Source organism: Rhipicephalus sanguineus, chromosome 11 (genome assembly GCF_013339695.2).
Source record: "Rhipicephalus sanguineus isolate Rsan-2018 chromosome 11, BIME_Rsan_1.4, whole genome shotgun sequence".
NCBI classification, from domain to species: Eukaryota; Metazoa; Arthropoda; class Arachnida; order Ixodida; family Ixodidae; genus Rhipicephalus; species Rhipicephalus sanguineus.
The window spans coordinates 47218613-47240173 of NC_051186.1; the positions used below are offsets into that span (position 1 = coordinate 47218613).

The 21561-nt window shown below is 50.4% G+C and overlaps 1 protein-coding gene across 1 annotated transcript in view; it reads right to left on the reverse strand.

The window, feature by feature from the left end:
* Positions 1–21241, reverse strand: part of LOC119375006 (pregnancy zone protein-like) — a 46077-nt gene extending 24836 nt beyond the window's left edge. The window contains 3 exon segments of the mRNA XM_037645204.2: positions 11109–11345; positions 13145–13373; positions 21234–21241. Of these exon segments, the coding sequence (XP_037501132.1) occupies positions 11109–11345; positions 13145–13373; positions 21234–21241 (474 nt within the window).
* Positions 21242–21561: the final 320 nt, after the last annotated feature.

The following is a 21561-nucleotide window of genomic DNA, read 5'->3' on the forward strand; positions in this document are numbered from 1 at the left end:
AACTCTGGTATGCGGGTATGTGCCACACGTGACTGAGAGAAAGGGTTTGCATGACGTACGCGACAGGTATTTTGCGTTATTCATGTCATGACCAGTGAATCATGTTCGTCATACACTGATCCCCTGCTATGCCAATTGTGGTAGACTACAAGCTATGGAGACAACCAGGAGAGCCTCCAGACGTGGGCGGCTAGATAGATAGATAGATAGATAGATACATAGATATGTAGATAGAAACGGCCAAACTGCCTGAGGTTCGCTAAGAAATGCTTCGCATTTAATAACAAAACGAAACGAATGAGAAAAATATCAATATGAATAGCTCTCGGCAAATCACGGCCGGACTGCATTTGTAATCACTGCGAGAAACTACGAGAAACGTGTAGGGGCGTTAGTACATGTATATATCCTTCACATTTTCGCAATTTTCTCGCTTGTTAAAGCTCAGTTCACAGTAATAACGACACGAATGTGATCGTAATATGATAATTTGCCATTGCAGTTCTACTTTTGTGTCTCTTTGGTGTTATTGTGCGCGAGGCCCACCACTGGAGACACGGGCGTTGCAGTCGACATGCTACGACACCACGATCACGTGATGTCACCTTGCTTCACGGATCCTCGCTCCAAGAACGGGAAGCCGACGGCCCGAGCGCATTGTTTTCTTTGAGTTTCCCCCTTCTATGAGCCTCGTTTCACAACCAATTCATGTGAATTGGCATCTAGAAACAACAAGAGCTTGGAAAGCGTGGCCAATGTTTTCGGTGATGCTGTGTGACACAGTTAGTGCACCGCGTATGCAAATAAGAGCAGGGTGTAATTTCACATTTACGGTTTTACTTCAAGGATAACGAACATCACGACGCATGGCTGATAAAGCTGGCTTAGAAGGGGTAATGAGCCGAAGTCCCGCGCACGTGTTTGCAGCAAGCACTTCCGAGAAGTCGACTTTGTCTGCAGACTAGGAACGTAAATGTTAATTTGGTGAGCGACAGTGAGTTCACACTTGACACCTCTCTCTTCACGTGAAGATGACCACACCACGAAGTTTTCTAAAAAATTACTTCGGGATGTCATTCCTCATAGTCAACACCTTCCTACGCACGCTGATGTGCGAAACGTCGTGGGGAAGGTACCGATACACAGATAAAAATGAGGAGGGGTGACGCAATTTGATGGGGGTAGTGGTTGTTGAGGAAAAGGAAAAGGGCGCTAATTTCTGTCTGCCTATAGGCGACACGGCTAAGCGCCCTATAGGGGTTGGGGGATGGGGATGAAAAGAAAAGTAGAAAGAAAAAGGATAGAAGTAAGGGCACAGTGACGGAGAAGAAAGAGATAGGAAAGATGGGGTGGGAGCCGGTCACAAGAGTTCAGGGACGGGGCCACGATCGGCTAGAGGCACGATGCAAGTCGGTGACGGAGCGGCGAAGCCCCAGTCGGTGACAGGCGCAGGGTAATGCGGACGAGGCAAACGTCACGGGGCGTCGACGGCGAGGGGCACGAGTACGTCCTGAACGGGCGCAGGGCATCGCGGGACACGTCCGTCTTGCATGAAATCCTCCGAGCGACTCTCAATTTGATGGCAGAAAGCAGTCTGTGATTGAGTTTCTGATTTGAAGATTTCGTTATTTCATCCCGACGTGTGCCCATGAAAGCTAGCCGTAAGCTTGGATGCTGACATGTCTGAGGAGTTGGTAAAGGGCTGCTCGATCGCAACCCTTAAGCAACAAGACCATGGGCAGCGCCTTCCGTTTCCGATTTTCACTACGGTTATTATATGTGGAAGAACCGAGGGGGTTTGGGCCAAACTAGAAGAAAACGAACATTTCAAGCGATAAGTTCCGTGGGGAAGCTAGAAGGAGGTTACCGCACGGATATTGTTACATTTTGTATATGTATGTATATGCACACACAAAAACATTCCAGATCACACATAAAGGGAAGTCAGAAACACAGAAAAAATGTTTTGTCCGCGACACTGGATAGGTACGTTCGTGGTTAAAATCATGCATATGTGGAAATGGGCTTCCACCGACCACTTTATCTTATTGCTTTTCATAGGCTTGGATATGAACAAAAAAAGATGGCTGATCCCTGTGTCATAGGAATCGGTATAACACGAACGTGAAAGGTGTCGTCACAGAAATAGTTGAATGTTTATAGTGCACTGGTGTATGAGAGCTTGTACGATGTCTACTCTTGTTTGGCAGATAAAGCACCACTTCACGTGGACGCACTCGCGTTGACGTCTTGTGGCACATCTCCGTACCGACGACTAACGCCCATGATCTTGATTTAACCCTAGTGGTAGCTGAAGTTCTTATCATGTGCGTGGACTCCGCGCATGGTGAATCCTGTGCAAAGATCGCATCAACAAGCACATAATAAACACTGATACTCGATATGCACTCCTTCAAAGCGTCGTGAAACGCGGAGAGAAACGCTACGCGCGTCGTGCCTTCCCTCTAGCCTGGCCGTTAATTTTCACAGGGCGAGCGGGAAACGCGGTGCGACAGCCAGGCGAATGTTGGAGAGCTATTTTTCGATACGGATGGATGCTATCAGCAGAGGCTGGGGCTAAAGCCACCACCTCGCGGTGTGTTAAATCGCTGACAAAATTACACTTCTATTGGAAACCCGCTGGATGGGACTCTCGTAGCAACGGCGCGTTTATGATGCGAAGCATCTTACGCGGAGTTCAAACCGGTGGTGTGCGACGTGGCCACCCTTACTGCGCATGCGCAAGCCCTCTCCACACACCTCATTTCCACTCCCCCTCTCCCTTCCTCCTCTCCACTCCCCCTATGAAACGCGGGCTCATGACGAAACGCTGCTTCGCATCGCCTCATGGCCCCCTTTAGCGGGAGATGGCGTGATTTTTTTTTTTTGAGCCTGGTCGCCCAATGTCACCACCCCGTTATAAGGGACGCTCATAGCGTCCATTCATCCATCCAAGAGCACTGCGAGAGGAACGTGTCAAAGATAAAAGGCGCGTTTGTGTAACCGCCGTTATGTGTTCGGTGGTAGCTCAGCGGACCAAACACCCGCCGGCCTCGTCGCAGACCGAGAGGTCATGGGTTCGACTCCTGTCAAAGGAACTTTTTCTTATAGGTATTTCTTGCCATCGGACAGCGTTCATTTTGCTGACGTATTTCCGTCACGGAAATACGTCAGGAAAGTCTTTGTGGACCCCGGCATAAAACACTTTTGTGTAAAAGAAAAGCGGGGGGGGGGGAGAGAACAAGACGTATTCTGAAGTCATGGCGCAGAGACGTGCTCATGCAAGGGCTATAGATAATAGCGCAAGCCTTCACCTCCTAGAAAACCATTTCAAGACAGAGGATACGCTGGACCAGACGAAAAAAAAATCACAGCATATCCACGGGGTGAATGATGATAAGTGGGGCGAAGCTACGGAGGGAATCATCTGTAAACCGTGAAACTCTTCCGTGAAATGCGCCCAGTACATAATATAAAGAGTGTGAAACATCGTGTATATATTAAACATCAAACTTTTATTGTACTGTTGGTTTACGTGGTCCCTTCATTATCACTTGTGATCGGTGAAATGCAAGAAAGAAGTCCGCTCCCGAGCGAAAGAGAGCCAAGAGCGACCGCATTCCCCGCTCGCCCTGTGCGAATTAAAGGCAAGGCTAGAGGGAAGACAGGACGTGCGTTCCACGACGCGAAGTCGGTAGCATGCCCAACGAAAGCCAACGGAACGCGATCGTGCAAGTGCTCCGGCTTCGCATCGCCTCATGGTTCCATTTAGCGTCCCAAAACCAAACATATTGCTCAAGGTGTGCCTTGCGTTTTTCGTAGAAATAATTTCTTTATCATGTACATTAAGACGAAAAGTTGAAAGCTCACTAGAGTGTATCGCCCGCAAAGTATGTCTTTTAGTGTGATTTAACTCTCGTACGGCAGGGTCCTCGCGCCGTTGCCGGTCCACCTCGCCCGTTGACGATCGGGCGAGGTGGCTACATATAACTACTACTACTACACTTTAAGAAAAACATCTGGCGTTCTTTCGTTCTGCTTTTACAAAACATCTGGCGTCTTTCGTTGGTTTATTTCATCAATCAACGGCGTTTTGAACAAAATTTTTATTGTTTAATCACGCACAGGAGAAATCTCACCAGGCACTACCTTGGAGGTAAACAATGGCTGCTAATGGCAATGAGAGACAGAAGAAGTCGGCTTTTAGCTAACACTTACACTTATACTTCTACTAACGTTTCCTACTGGAACATGCCAATGGCTGCTAATGGGGAATGAGAGACAGAAGAATTCGGCTTTTAGTTAACGCGCACGCTGCGAATTTTTTATTGTTCAACAACGCACAGGAGAAATCTCCCACCGGCACCACCTTGGAGGTCAAAGCGTAAGACTTGTTACTCACTACTACGACCACGACGACTACGAGGGACGAACGGGTGCCGCCTTAAGGAGCTTCGCCCCTAAAAATCACAGCATATCCACGGAGTGAATGATGATGAGTGGGCGAAGCTGCGGAGGTTCACCGGTAAACCGTGAATCTTCCGTGAATTCTGCCCAGTACATCATCACCGACGTGAGATCGGGCGCGTTTATACTAAAGGTTCGATGAGTTATGACGACTTGCAGCTCACTTTAATTTTACATGTACGCTGTGAATTTTCATTGTTTAGAAAACCATTGCTTTAGAAAACATCTGGCGTCTTTCGTTAAAGGGCCCCTCACCAGGCCACATGGCAAATTTTAGTTAGACGCTGGAAGTTGTGGTGTGCCGAATGAAGAGCAGTATGCCGCAAGAATTTTTCAAATCGGTTCATGACGAGCTGAGAAAAACAATAATTTGTAGCGGCGCGAAACCATGATGCGAGGAGGCGAGTTTCAAACCCTTGCCACTCGCGCCGTGTAGCCTTCGCCCCCCCCCCCTCACCTTTTTTTTTCTTTTTTTCCCACTCATACCTTTCTTTTTCTTCTTTTACCATGCTCTTTTCACTCTCACTGTCCCTTCAATCCCCAGTCCCCCGTGAGTGTATCGGTTGAGGTGTCCTCACTTGAGAGACAGTTATCGTGCACTCTACACCCAATTTTCATTTTCATTTCCTTCTTCCTTTTAAGTATCACCCCCCCCCCCCCAAATCCCTTCCCTGCCCTCTTCACTTGACACGCATGAACACGTCATGCGCATGCATGGTCACGTGCCCGAGCCAGCCCGAGCAGGCGAGCGGCGTGCACGGCCGCTACCTTTTTTTTTATGTAGCGGCCGTGGGCGTTTTGTCGGCGTTCTGTATGATGTACTGCCTGTTTCTGCGGGACGGGCATGAAAATTGAGACATTTGTACGGGCACGAGAGTGGCCGTATCATGAGCCAGTGCCGCATTAACGTTTACTTGGACGCGGTAGAATAAATGAGCATAACGAGTGCTCGAACGCGCCCGAATATTACTTTCGTTTCCCGGGCTGGCGTCTGCTCGATGCGCTAACCGCGGGAACACGAACGCATGGGAAACGGAGGCACATTAGCCCCGCATCTCGCTGCAATTCACGAAAAAAAATGAAAAAGACGCACACATTCCCTTTGTGTGTCTCATTATTTCTCTCAAGTTTTATTAATCTATTCAACCAGCAAATCACACAAACTACACATGTCGTGTCAAATAATTATCGCAGTATCACGTACTACTGTTCGCGACGTCAGAGCACAGTCGTCTACGTAGAGGAGCGACGTCACAGCACTACCATCTACGTAGGGCCATTTTCTCATGTACGTCATCCCCTCATTCTCGCGCGCGCCCGCGAGAGGAAGGGCAAGCAGCGTTCACCTTGAAATTTGACCCATTTCCGCGGCGCGTAGCATTGCAAATTTTGGCAGACGTGATCGTGAACGTCCAGTGCATGCATTGCGCTTGTCAGCTCAAAATTGTCAAACCTGGTGAGGGGCCCTTTAAGCAGCTGGCGTCTTTTCGTTTTGCTTTAGAAACATCTGGCGTTCTTTCGTTTTGCTTTTAGAAAACATCTGGCGTCTTTCCTTGGTTTATTTCATCAATCAACGGCGTTTTGAACAAAATTTTTATTGTTTAGTCACGCACAGGAGAAATCTCACCAGGCACTACCTTGGAGGTAAACAATGGCTGCTAATGGGAATGAGAGACAGATGAAATCGGCTTTTAGCTAACACTTACACTTCTACTTCTACTAACGTTTCCTACTGGAACATGCCAATGGCTGCTAATGGGGAATGAGAGACAGAAGAATTCGGCATTTAGTTAACGCGCACGCTGCGAATTTTTTATTGTTCAACAACGCACAGGAAAAATCTCCCACCGGCACCACCTTGGAGGTCAAGATCTGCTGGTACTAGCGTTACGACTGGTTACGCACTACGACTACGACAACTACGAGGGACGAACGGGTGCCGCCTTAAGGAGCTTCGCCCCTAAAAACGCAGTGCTTCTTACGCAGACAAATGACAAAGCGCCGACAAATTGAATGTCGGAAGCCACAGGCTTTCAGAAGCTCGTGTTTCGTTTGTTGAAGAAAAGGAGCACAATTCAACTGGTGAATGGAGTCTCCAGCGTCATGGGTGGTACCAGGGAAGAAGAAGGCGAGAAAGGGGGGATTGGAACAGTGTGCAGGCATGCCTCTAATGGTTTCGAACCTGTAGGGCCGACCTTTCCACGAGGGGCGGGGCGCTAGCGCCCCGTCTTTGTCCTCAGGATGTCCCCGAGCGCATGTCGGGCGGACAGGGCTCGGCGCCCCCTCCCAAGTGGCCCCCGAGGCACTTCTAGCCTTCAGCTCCAGGTGCTCCGCCTACGCAGGGCTAGCTTCCCCGTTCAATTCTTGGCTTCCATTGCCGGAAGCTTGATTAAGGAACTGTACAACGGGATACAAACTGGCCCCAATCGGCGGGATGCCAAAACGCTGCGCCCCGTGGTTGTGCCGTACGTGCATAACCTCTCCCATCGCCTCAAGAAGGTGGCCGGGAAGTGCGGCATTTTAGTTGTTTTTAACACGAAAGTGTTTTATGCCGGGGTCCACCAAGAACAGACTCTAGAGCTTTACGAACGCGCCTTTTATATCTACCACTCTCCAGGTCGGCGGGGTGGTGTTGACCTCTGGGAGTGGTAAGGTAAAGTAATTCGTCATTGTTGTGGCCTCTGCGACTAGCACCTGCAACGCGTTTACGCGTCCGTCCCATTCGGCGCGTTTTCAATAGAAGTTGAATTTTGTCAATGCCTTAACACACCGCGAGGTGGCGACCTTTGCCCAAGCGTCGTAAAAGCGTCAGCGTCGGCGTCGCTCATAGCAACACGCTAATCCACACCAAACATATCTCTGCGACGCGCGCCTGCCTCACCATGGCTGTAACACTGCGTTCCCCGCTCACGCGCTCGCCCCGAGAAAAATTGCGGCCGGGCTTCCGGGGCGGCGCGACGCGCTTTGCGTTTCCCTCTGGTGCGGCCGTGGTGTTCAATCACACTTTAACATGCCGCGGGATGGCGACCAAGTTCTGCGTCCAATATGCGACGCTCTTCTGGCTATCACACCTCGTTCTCTGATTACGCTTTCACCGTTAACTACTATAGCTACGACAAGGGTTTGTTTAATCATTCAACATGGACGTTAGTCGTCGGGATGGAGATATACCACCAATCATCAAAGTGGGTGCATCCACGTTAAACGGTGCTATAGCTGCCATACATCAGTATGCATTGTGCAAACTCTCTCATAACAATGTACAGTAAACATTCAGTTACTTCTGTAAGGGCATGCTTTACTTTCGTTTTATTCCGATTCCTATGACGGAGGGATCAACCATCTTTTTTCGGCACCTGGCAAACTAGCACGCATGTGCAGTCGTGTGAATGGGGATGAGAAGGCTGGCTGCACAAAAAAAGCACGCCACAATTCATTGATTGCCATGTAGGTGTGGTGTATAGGATCCCACTCACCTGTGGAATGTGCTATGTAGGCCAAACTGGCCGTTGCATTAATGAAAGGCTGAGAGAGCATCGCGCAGTTGTCAATACATTGGCGGGGGGTGAACATTTGGCAGATCACTGCCGTAGGTGTTCCTGCACGCTTGGCTTTGAGGGCACCCGTATCTTGCGCAGCTTTGCTGCTCAGCAAGCGCGCGAAATCTACGAAGCATACTGTATAAGTTTAGAAGCTGTAAAGTGCGTGAGTACGCCGTCACTGGCGTTGCATGCAAAAGAGATAGAGTATCTGACGCGACATTGCAGCTATCAGTGTTAGTAACGCCGTCTGCACCTTTTTGAAGATTGTGCGCATGTCTGTACAATTTCATCGTTTTTGTGTTAATAAATTTTCATTTGATGTCTAGCGCCCGTCCTGTCTACGTGTTTCTTTCTCTTGTGTTCGTTCCACTGCGCTGCCAAGATGCACAAGATACCCACCCCCCCAATGAGTAACCGTGATTCCGTATATAACAACACGATAAGTACGAAACTACGTTAAAAAACGCCACAGAGCTCATACCCGTTTAAGTCGTCCCCATATTTTGTTTTTCTTAACGTTGAACCTCGGCGCTTATCAATTTATGGACAGTATTATTGCAACGTCACTTTAGTAAAACGGCGTTCAGGCTAATTGCCTAAAAAAAATTTAAGTAAAGCCCTAGTTAAACTTTGGACTTCTACATCAGCTTTATTGGAAACTCGCAGCCATCTTGTGGAACTTTCGCAGTAGTATTAATGAAAAGGATTAGGTATCTGATATCTGCAAGACGAGAACATCAAAGAGAGATCCAACAAATCTGTGGGGTAGAGTGTACCGATCGTGCTGGTTGTTACACACACACCAACTGTTAACATACGGGAGTGTCGCTCATCGCGCTCCGTCGGCTGCCTCGAAAAGAAAGAACAAGCAATATCGTGGCCGTAGTAATAACTGACGGCAGCTCGCATACTATCCCAACCAATGGCCTAAATGTAATAAACTTGGTTATTCTCCCGCGAAAGTTCAGCCTCTTCCTCCACTTTAATTCCACTAAATGTTTTTACGGTGATATATCTCTGCGTCTGGGCAACACGTCAATCTTGTGTGTTTTTTTAATTGCGAAGCATTTCTTAGCGAAACTTTGGCACTTTGAGCGTTTCTATCTATCTATCTATCTATCTATCTATCTATCTATCTATCTATCTATCTATCTATCTATCTATCTATCTATCTATCTATCTATCTATCTATCTATCTATCTATCTATCTATCTATCTATCTTTCTATCTATCTATCTATCTATCTATCTATCTATCTATCTATCTATCTATCTATCTATCTATCTATCTATCTATCCGCTACGTCTGGGTACGCTCATGATCACCTCCATAACTTGGTGTAGACCAAAATTGGCATGGGAGGGTAAGTGAATTTGACGTTTGTTACTGTCGGGTTGTCATGAATGAATAACATGAAAATCCTGTCGCGTACATCTTCAAACCCTTTCCTCGAGACACGTGTGGCACATACCCGTTTACCACGGGCCACGGTGTACTGGTATGCGCAACAGGTGACTGAAAGTTCATATCTTCCCAGGAACAGCGAGAACAGACACTGGTAAATCAAATGTGAGAGCGTTGAGAAAAGCGACATCGGCAAAGTTGACCCGACGGATAGAAAGAATAAAAATTAGGATCCCCGCAGGAATCAAACCCAAGCATTCTGCGTCGAAGTCAAGTATTTTACCGCAGAGCCACGGCAGGCCTATACACTGGTTTGGAAAAACAGCCTATGCAGGCGTAATGTCGGCCCTACGACAATTGTGGTTGTGGCGCTGGCTATTTAATTTTACATGATAGCAATAAACACTACATATGAACTCCTACGATACAGGCGTCCTGTCAGGTTATCATCAGTGGTTGCAGTGTTGGCTCCGCTCTTATAGCAGTCTAATAGACATTACATTTGTAGGCCTGCGATTTAGCAAGCTCTATCGAAGCATTGCTCGACCGCGGAGGGATACATTAACGAAAGTTACGTATGATATTCACATGATTGCACCATAAAGTGCACTTAGTTTCGATAATACTGACGTATGTACTCTAAAGTGAAGGCTGACGTTACGTCGCACCATAAGTTACCCTTTAAACTCCAGTGTTGTCGACGTGCCTGGTAAGCCTACGACGTGCACACAGCTACTACACTTACAAAAACACATCGATCCACCTCGTAACGCTTGGCTCAAAGCCATAATATACAGCTTAGAAGTTCTCGCAGACTGCTTCGCATGCAACCGATTCGCACAACGCGTGGGATCTGCTGAAGTTTTTTATTTCTACACAAATATAATAAGTAAGTTCACTGTTTTATTATACAAAATAATTAAATGCAGTGCATGCCAGATGCAGCCACAAAGAACAATAAGAATTTCATTTAAACTGCGAGATGCAGCTTACGGTGCTCTACGGCTGGTCGGAAGGCCGCGGGATCGAATCCCGGCCGCGCCGGCCGCATTTGAATGGATGCGATATGCTTGCGGCCCATGTACTTAGATTTAGGTGCGCGTTAAAGAACCCCCAGATGGTCGCAATTTCTGGAGCCCTCCACTACGACGTCCCTCATAATATTGTAGTTTCGGGACATAACACCCACGCAATTATTATAATGCGAGACACAGCGTTAAGAATAAACGGACATAATCAAAACGTCGAGAAAGGGCTACCTTGAAAACACACGTGCTACGAGTATAATTTGTCTTTGTGATGGTTTCGCTGTTTTGACGCTTGTTATGCTGATAATTTGTGCTTATATGTTAATGCCCTCTTCCCTCACTACATTTCACTACAATTTACTCGGTTGTCCGCCTTCGTGGAACTGCGGTTACGGTGCTCGGTTGCTGACCCGAAGGTCACGGGTTCGATTCCAGCCGCGGCGGTCGCATTTCGATGGAGGCGAAATACCAGAGGCCCGCCCGAGTACCGTGAGATGTCAGTGCACGTTAAAGAACACAAGATGGTCGAAATTTCCGGAGCCCTCCACTACAGTATGCCTCAATCGTCTCGTCGTTTTGGCACGTAAAACACCAAATAATAATATTACAATATACTCTGTGAAGCTTTGACAGCCCGTACCCAGATCGTGAATGTACCAACACTTACCTCAATGATGAGAGGCCTAGTTACGGCATCCCTGGCCACCACCTTCTCGGTGGGCTGCTGTCCGCAGGCGGTGTCGCTCTGCGATCCGGACGCCGACACAGTCAAGTTCACCTCCCCGATGTTCTGCGGTCTGATCTGGAACTTGTGCACCTGACTCTTGCTGCCGCACACGCAAAGCATTGTCTCCGACTCGCCCTCGATATGGTAGTCCGCGGACTCAGCCAACCTTAGGTCGACCTATACCAAAGAGACGAAAGAAGTAGCGACTGAGACTACGAAGTAGCTATCGGTACGCCATCTGAACATTGATAAACGCATTTTATTTCTTGTATAAATATCCGGCGACAGCGCATGCTGATTTCTACAGCGTAGGTTTAGTGGTGTCGTGAGCACACTAAGTTTAAATACCAGTCCAACGATAGGAGAATTTCTATATTGGTGCGTCAAAGTACTAATTAGCATTTTCTGCGTTGTGCCTTAGAGTGCATCGATTCGGAGAGGCCGAGCAAATGGGCTGTTTTCTTCGACTCCAAACCAGCGTTACAGTGCCTGCAGTCAGCTCTCCAACGCGGATACCATGACTAGCTTACGTATGAAATTCTCAAGTTTCATCACCGCGTCAAAGAAAAAGGCCACGGGGTTCACTTTCAGTGGCTACCTGGTCATTGCGGGATCAGTGGCAATGTTTCCGCAAACAATGCCGCTCGCACATTCCGTAAAGAAGAGACCACCATTCCGATTCTTCTTTCTAGGATAGACGCTGTAAAGCAGTTTCCTCAACTGGCACGGATTGACTGTTTCGTGGAGTGGAGCATGCCAAGTACAAGACGTACGAGACTCTTCCAAATAAACCCTACGCTGGAACGCCGACCTGCATCCGGACTTCGTCGACGTGAAACTTCGCTTCTTTGTCGGCTTTGGTTGGGGGTTGCCTTCACGAAGGCATACACAACGTTAATTGGAGTGACCGACAGTGTGGCATGCGAGGTCTGCAGTACTGAGGAAGACATCGATCATCAGCTATGCCGCTGCCCTTGATTTGCCTCTGAAAGACGAACGCTTTCTGATGCGATGCGACGATTGGACGATCGGCCGCTCTCCGTGCAGATGCTCCTGGAGCACCGTCCCCATCGCTCGTTGGCCCAGAAGGCATTTAAAGCACTTTTGTGCTCCTTAAGGAATACGGTCTTTTGTGAACACTTGTGACGACTGTACAGTGCCACCGCCACATACGGGTCAGCACACTTATTGATCATTTCCTTTTTTTCGCTCTCCCCCCCCCTCTCTCTGTCTCTCCCATCTTTCCACTCCCCTTCCCTTTCCCCCGGCATAAGATAGCGAACCGGACTGCTGTCTGGTTAACCTCCCTTCCCCCTTTTCTCCCTATTGCATTCCTTCCTTCCTTCCTTCCTTTTCCTGTGTCGAATATGCCTAGTACTGTTTGCTGCTCGCCTGTGTCAATACTGAAGATCTCTATGGTGAATCTCCAGTAAACTCTATGTGAATCTCCTATTTGAATCCCTATGTGAATCTCCTATGTGAATCTCCGATGTGAATCTCTCAGTAATCTCTATGGTGAATCTTCAGTATTGACGGTTCCCGCCCATGCTTGCCGTGACTGTTACCGAAAGACGAAACCAGGCAGAACAGTGTAGAAACGGAACAGTATAGTCGTACGCTAGGGCCCTGATATCGCACAATTGGGTGCAAATATGGCGTCCTTTTGTTCCCATGCTTTGATTATCGGCTCGTGACACTTTCTTTATTAGGTTTAAAACGTTTAGCATACTTGATAATTTCTAGAAACCTCCTTCGAGAGAGCAAATTGCACAAGGCAGTGCAGGCAAGCCTTTGGTAAGCCACTATATGGACGCTGAAGGGTTATGCATGCATGCAAGTGTTGTGCGCAGGTAAAGGGCTGGGGAGGGGGTGAAAGTACATTCAGCAGTTTGTATAGACAGAAAAATAACGGCTTTCAATACTTACAGTTATGAAGGAGGCTCTGGGAGGGTAATAAATGCGAGCTGCGCACTCACCGGCAGGCACTTTTCGAGATAGTTGAACACGGACACTTTGACGGCCACGAGCTCTCCGCGCACCACCGAATAAGGCAGGTTGAAGGATGCGAAGAAAGGCTGGAACGCCTTGATCTTCGCTGGATCCGAGACGCCGATACCGTCCTCCGAGTGTATGCACACGGTGCTCCCCACCCACTCAGTGATGCTGTGTGGAATCTTCTCCTTGAAGCTCAACGCACCGTGCTCACTGAAAAGCAGCATACATGTTTCTTAGAAACAACCAAAAAGGGGGAGAAATTGTGGATGCCTACGTTGAAAATGAGAGAGGGCGAGAAGCAAGGAATGGCAGGGAGGTTAATGAGATGCACGCCCGGTTTGCTACCCTGCGCTGGGGCAAGTGATAACGGGGTGAAAAGAGAGACAGAAGGAAGCTATAGTCGGTTATAACAAAAGAATAACTATACAATTCTCCCCCAGAACTGCGGTTAGCCTGCCATTCATCTGAGCAAGAGAGCCGTGCTAGTGGTTTCCGTTGTAACCGTAAGTACCTTTTACAGTTTATGTAAACACTAAGCTTGCTACTAATAAAAGTTCGTCGTCCGAACATAAGATATTATGTTTCACTGATATTGATGCAGGAATCTTTGCTGAAATTTTCCAGGAAGTTCAACTTATTGGCCGGAAACCAGCGAAACGAACATGTATCTGTATGGGAAAAAGCACCTAACTGAAATAGGCGAAAGGTGCTTGAAGCGACAAAAATGAGCAAAAGCGATTGAAATATGAAGTAGTTTCGCCGATGCAAACGTGCGCAGTGCTGGGAAGGTCGGTTTTTCAAGCAGTCACCCTGATCAGAGATTTGTTGTTCTATGGCAACGACTCTATGCCAACGACAGAAAAGTCGCCGGTGCCATCGTGCCGTTGGATCAAGCAAAGGCCTTCAATAGGGTAGAACGTGACTACCTGTACTGTGCTCTGACAATATTCGGTGTTCCAGAGCAGTACGTCCACCGCATAGAGCTACTATACAGTAACGTGAGCAGCCTGCTCCTCATCAAGGGCATTGAGACACAAAGCTTTAGAGTAGACAGAGGCGTTCGCCAGGGATGTCCAATCGCACCGGTGCTCTTAATTCTTTCCACGAACCATTAGGAAAGTGGCAAAGTGCCATAATATTGCCGCAAGTCTTATATTTCATGAGTTGAAGCTTCACCCACAAAGACTGTGGGCAACGCGCTGCGCAGGCCTCGCCGTGATGTGTAGGAAGCTTCGCGATTGTTTTGGAACAATCCGTTAAGATTGCGCGCCGCACGAGAATGTTCCAGCTTTGTCGAGAGATAACGCCGCCAACAGCGATATCGCTGGAAAGTTCGATAGCACCTGTATAAAAGCCGACGCACTTCGCCGCTTGTCAGTTGATCGACGGACGACGCCCTGTTCGCCGCTATCATTGTACAGCGTGTATTGCTGTAGTTCTAGTTCTCATTTTCCCGGCCACAAGTTCGGCCAAATAAACAGTTTCATTCTGCAAACGCCGACTCCTTTCTTCGTCGACGTCACGACCACGTGACATCTGGTGGAGGTGCTGGGTGTTCATGTTCCGGACGCCCCCGACAAGCCTTGAACCCAGCCCACGTCGCGAAGAAGACACGGACACCATCAGCGGCAGTCGAGCCAGCCGCAGACTGGAAGGACTACCCCCACAATACGGACCCCTACCGGACAAGACCAGGATCACAACGAAGAACACAACAGCCACAATGACAACCGCTGTGGCGCCTACAACGGTCGTCATGCATCAACCGAGGGAGCCGCCGACATTCCGCGGATCACCATGCGAGGATCCAGAAAGCTGGCTGGAGGCATACGACCGAGTCTCCACGTTCAACAACTGGGACTGCGACGAGAAGCTACGCCATGTCTACTTCGCCCTTCAAGATGGCGCAAGGACCTGGTTCGAGAATCGAGAGTCCACGCTAACATCATGGGACCTCTTCCGCACCGGATTTCTCAACACCTTCACGAGCGTCATCCGGAAAGAAAGGGCTGAAACCCTTCTCGAGACCCGTGTACAGCTCCCCAATGAAAACGTCGGACTGTACATTGAAGAAATGACTCGACTATTCCGCCATGCCGATCCAGCCATGTCCGAAGAAAAGAAAGTTCGCTTCCTGATGCGGGGAGTGAAGGAAGAACTCTTCGCCGGACTTGTGCGCAACCCGCCGAAGACGGTCTCGGAATTCCTTTCAGAGGCCACCACAATCGAAAAGGCACTAGAAATCCGCACTAGGCAGTACAACCGCCGCATTCCTACGACGACCTACGGGGAGGTTCAGGCGCTGCAGTCTGATGACCTGCGTGACACCATCAGAGCGATTGTGCGGGAAGAGCTGCGCAAACTGTTACCTTCGCCGCAGCATCAAGTGCATTCAATCGCCGACGTTGTCCGCGAGGAAGTCCGGCAATCGCTTGGAATTCCCGAAGCACCGCAGGCTCAACCGGAAGCAATGAGCTATGCTGCTGCAGCCCGACGCAACGCCCCACCCCCTCGCCCACGTCAAGACGACGCGTCGCCGCAGCAGTTCCGCCGCCAGGCACCGCCGCCACCACCACCGACGCCATACCGCCCGCCGACAGGACAACGCTGCGCCCCCCGAAAGACCGACGTTTGGCGTGCCCCTGACAACCGGCCGCTCTGCTATCACTGCGGGGAAGCCGGCCACACATACCGCCGATGCCAGTATCGACAGATGAGCTACGCGGATTCGCCGTTAACGCGCCGCGCCCGCAGCAAGGCGAACGGCCTCGCGACATCGACGACTACCTCACCGGAACACAGTGGGAAGAACGACGAGCTTCCCGCTCGCCGTCGCCCGGCCGCTACATGTCACCGCACCGCCGGCAGTACACTGGCCCAAACCGGGGCCGGTCGCCTAGCCCGTATCCGGGAAACTAAGGGCAGCAACCGATGGAGGTGCGGTTGCTGTACGACGAAATGCCGAAGATCCTCCGCGGCCGCCGACGACGACAACGCGACGAGACCTTCAGAACACGACGCAAACCGGACGGAGCCCTCACGACGAAACTTCGCGGCCCGAAGAAAACCTGACGACGCAACGTAGAAACAACGGGACAAATCGACGAAGCCGTGATCCGACGCCACGACCTAACCGCAACGCAAGACGACGAACTAGCGACCTCGATGTCCTTATCGACGGCCACAGCATCACAGCTCTCGTCGACACCGGAGCCGACTATTCCGTCGTCAGTGGGCCATTCGCCACCAAGCTGAAGAAAGTAAAGACCGCTTGGAGTGGACCCGAAATCCGGACAGCTGGAGGCCACCTGATAACACCGATTGGTGTCTGCACGGCGAGAGTCACCATCAATAACCACACTTATCCTGCGAGCTTTGTAATCCTACAAAACTGCTCCAGGGATGTGATACTCGGAATGGACTTCCTAAGTGACCACGGCGCCGTTATCGACCTGAGGTCTGAGTCGATAACACTAACCTCAGACAAAGCGCTCCCGCCCCACCCGACGCCAGGGAACCATGCACTGAATGTGATAGAAGAGCAGGTGACCGTTCCGCCGCGCTCCAGCGTCATTATTTCCGTCGGCACTGAAAAACCTGCAAACCTTGAAGGCGTAATCGATGGCAATCAGCAACTACTCCTGAATCGTCAAATTTGCGTCGCAAGAGGTATCGCCGAGCTGCATGACGGTAAAGCAAAGGTACTGCTGACAAACTTCAGCCACGAATATAGGCACCTCAACATGGGTACGACGGTTGCCTACATCGACGAATGTGTAGCCGCCAGCGATGCTTTCGCCCTCTTCGATGCTGCCGAACCTGCTTCGACGAATAGAGGTCCCGAACCGGATTTTGACGTCAACCCGAGCCTTCCGAAGGTCAAGCAAGACCAGCTCAAATCCCTGCTCCTGCAATACAAGCACTGTTTCTCGTCGTCCTCGCGGGTCCGACAAACGCCCCTTGCTAAGCACCGCATTATAACAGAACAAAATTCTCGACCACTCCGACAGAGCCCCTACAGAGTTTCGACGCGAGAACGTGAGGCCATAAAGAAACAAGTCGACGAAATGCTACGCGACGATATGATCCAGCCTTCAAAGAGTCCGTGGGCGTCACCCGTGGTATTAGTGAAGAAGAAGGACGGGACACTGCGCTTCTGCGTTGATTATCGGCGCCTGAATAAAATCACTAAGAAGGACGTGTACCCCCTCCCACGGATAGACGACACCCTGGATCGACTTCACAACGCAACGTACTTTTCGTCGATGGACCTCAAGACCGGCTATTGGCAGATCGAAGTAGATGAAAGAGACCGAGAAAAGACCGCTTTTATAACACCCGACGGCCTCTTCGAGTTCAAGGTCATGCCTTTCGGTCTTTGCGCGGCACCTGCGACGTTCCAGCGCGTCATGGACACCGTACTAGCTGGATTGAAGTGGCAGACGTGCCTTGTGTATTTCGACGACGTCGTCGTGTTTTCCTCGACCTTCGACGAGCATCTCCGGCGGCTTGAGGCAGTACTTCAAGCAATCAAGACCTCTGGACTGACCCTGAAGCCAGAAAAGTGCCGATTCGCATACGACGAGCTCCTGTTTCTCGGTCATGTGATCAGCAAGTCTGGAGTGCGCCCAGACCCGCGGAAAACAGCGGCCATCGCCGACTTCGCGCCTCCCACCGACAAGAAGGCCGTCCGCCGATTTCTCGGCTTATGCGCCTATTACAGACGCTTCGTCAAAAGCTTTTCACGCATCGCCGAACCACTCACGCTTCTCACGAAGACTAACGTGGAATTCAGGTGGGAACCGGAGCAAGTGCAAGCATTTGAGGAACTTAAACGACGCCTGCAGACGCCACCCATACTTGCGCATTTCGACGATTGCGCCGATACTGAAATACACACCGACGCAAGCAGCGTAGGACGTCGTTGCCGTCCTTGTGCAAAGACGGACGGGCTTGAAAGGGTTATCAGTTATGCTAGCCGGTCATTATCCAAGGCAGAAGCTCAACTATTCCACAACAGAAAGGGAATGCCTCGCCATCATCTGGGCTACGTCAAAGTTTCGCCGCCTACCTCTATGGCAGGCCCTTCAAAGTTGTCAGTGACCATCACGCCTTATGTTGGCTAGCTAACTTGAAGGACCCTTCAGGTCGTCTCGCACGAGTGGAGGTCTGAGGCTTCAAGAATTCGACATTACCGTCGTGTACAAGTCCGGACGAACAACACTCTGACCGCGACTGCCTCTCTCGTGGCCCCCGTCGGACGCGCCGCCGCAAGACGACGACGATGACTGCTTCCTCGGAAACTATAAGTGCCGACGACTTCGCCGAAAGGGCAACGAGCCGACGCGGAACTGGGGGGGCCTTATGGAGTACCTCCAGTGCAAGACCGCCGTTGTTCCGAAGGTATTCAAGCGAGGACTGTCGTCGTTTTTCTTACGGAACGGCGTTCTCCTGAAAAAGAACTTCTCGCCACTTCGAACGGACTATCTTCTTGTCGTGCCCTCATCATTGCGACCAGAAGTCCTCCAGGCCCTACACGACGACCCGACGGCTGGACACCTCGGTGTTTCCCGCACGCTCGCCAGAATACAGGAAAGGTACTACTGGCCACGCCTTGCTGCCGACGTCGCCCACTACGTCAAGACTTGCCGAGATTGCCAGCGACGGAAGACACCGCCGACTAGGCCAGCGGGACTTCTGCAGCCAATCGAACCACCTCACCGGCCGTTCCAGCAAATCGGGATGGACCTGCTGGGGCCGTTCCCGACGTCGACTTCCGGCAACAAGTGGATCGTCGTAGCAACTGACTACCTCACCCGCTACGCCGAGACAAAGGCATTGCCCAAAGGCAGTGCCGCGGAGGTAGCCAAGTTCTTCGTGGAGAACATCGTCTTGCGTCATGGCGCCCCAGAGGTCCTCATCACAGACAGAGGTACCGCCTTTACAGCGGAACCTAACTCAGGCGATCTTAAATACAGCGAGACGAGCCACCGCCGCACCACCGCCTACCACCCGCAGACCAATGGCCTCACCGAGCGTCTAAATAAGACCATCGCCGACATGCTCGCCATGTACGTCGACGTTGAACACAAGACGTGGGACGCCGTCCTTCCGTACGTGACCTTCGCTTACAACACGGCCGTCCAAGAAACGACGCAGATGACGCCGTACAAGTTGGTCTACGGAAGGAGCCCGGCGACGACGCTCGACGCCATGCTACCCAACGTCACCGACGAAGAAAATGTCGACGCCGCCGCTTACTTACAACGTGCCGAAGAGCTCGACAGCTGGCCCGCCTGCGCATCAAGACCCAGCAGCACACCGACAGCCGTCGCTACAATCTTCGACGACGCTTCGTCGAGTACCAGCCCGGCGACCGTGTCTGGGTCTGGACGCCAATACGACGACGCGGACTAAGCGAGAAGCTTCTTCGACGATACTTCGGACCGTACAGGGTACTTCGACGTCTCGGCGCACTCGACTACGAGGTTGTCCCCGACGGCATCACGAACTCTCAGAGGCGCCGAGCTCGACCCGAGGTCGTGCATGTGGTGCGCCTTAACCGTACTATGCTCGTTAACGCACCTGAGGACTCTAATGTTTGCTTTCTTTATTAGTTTTCTTAGTATTGCATGTATTCATGTTCTGTTTTAGCATCGGGACGATGCTTTTTCAGAGGGGGGCATTGCCGCAAGTCTTATATTTCATGAGTTGAAGCTTCACCCACAAAGACTGTGGGCAACGCGCTGCGCAGGCCTCGCCGTGATGTGTAGGAAGCTTCGCGATTGTTTTGGAACAATCCGTTAAGATTGCGCGCCGCACGAGAATGTTCCAGCTTTGTCGAGAGATAACGCCGCCAACAGCGATATCGCTGGAAAGTTCGATAGCACCTGTATAAAAGCCGACGCACTTCGCCGCTTGTCAGTTGATCGACGGACGACGCCCTGTTCGCCGCTATCATTGTACAGCGTGTATTGCTGTAGTTCTAGTTCTCATTTTCCCGGCCACAAGTTCGGCCAAATAAACAGTTTCATTCTGCAAACGCCGACTGCTTTCTTCGTCGACGTCACGACCACGTGACAATATGCTAAGAAGACAACAACTAGCCTCCACCTTAGCCACCCTAACACAGATTAAACGAGAGCAGACGGTGCTACATAACGTGCGTCCGTTCTGTCGCTCCCGTACATGGGAATGAGCCCTGCACAAGTACGAATACAGTTCACGCAAGTACGTGTCTCGTATGATTGATATTGTACTAACGCACCGAAGCTGCCACAACGCATGCGCAGTGATCTGTCATAGGATAAAACGTACATGCACGCCTCACTGCACTTACACACAGAATAAAAAAGAAACAGAAAAATACGGACACACCCCGCTACACATACGCCCAGTATACGCCTATGAGTACAAAAACAAAAAACAGCAAACAACGCTAAGAACCCGGCAGCTTCCACGTGTCATCACGAACCCGTAACTGATGGATCACCCGCTCTAAGCACCAGTTGTTTTTTTAAACTCGCGGCGATACCCGACACCACTGGTGTCAGTATCACACCCTATACGCCCACGCGCTTATACTCATCCTGCTGTCACTCGAGTCGGAGAGAGGTAACGCTAACCCTCATTAACGACATCCTCACCGTCAAACAAGAAACCCGCACCCACTCATCCCGTCTTTAAAACTTTGAAGAACAATACGCCGACTCATCTCTGTCGCTGAACAATTCGCGGAACGATGCGCACGTGTGCCCCAGGGACAGCTAGGACCACCGGCCGTCCCACTCGAAAACAAGGAAGCCCAGCTGAGTGCGTATTGCAAGCCCCAATCAATAGAAGGCGCGTGAATGAAAGAGAGCTGACTGAGGTGACCGGTTTGAAACAAAGGCCACGTCTCTCAGAGACATCTGGCAAGCACAGCGCGCGTTTCCCCTTAGCTTGCTTCCATTAGAGCGTGCGCGCTATGTTTCCTGGGTTGTAAAACGCAAGCAGGCGCGAAGGGACGAGACTTACCCGCGTTTTCTAACGGTGATATGAGTTTATAGGCGGCTGGATGCGCGTACTTGCCTGGCCATGGCTAAAGAACCCTCTCTCATGTCACACTCGGGGAGTCAGGCCTGCAAATTTCGCCTAAATATACGACGTTTTCTTTTAACCCGTCCAGAATTCCGGCGGGAAGAAAGCCCGTATAATAGCTTCCCTCCATAAATTTTAGCATGCATATGCCGTCTCTTAGTGCAGTATATCGTCCCTGGGGGACGGGCCAGTGTTACGACGTGACGAAGCAAAAGGTATTAATCGTTACGTTCGCGAAGGGGTTCGTACCATCTGTTACCTATATGCGTTTTCGTGGGGGTGTTGCATTTTCCGTCCTTTTTGTCTTCTGTGTTCGATA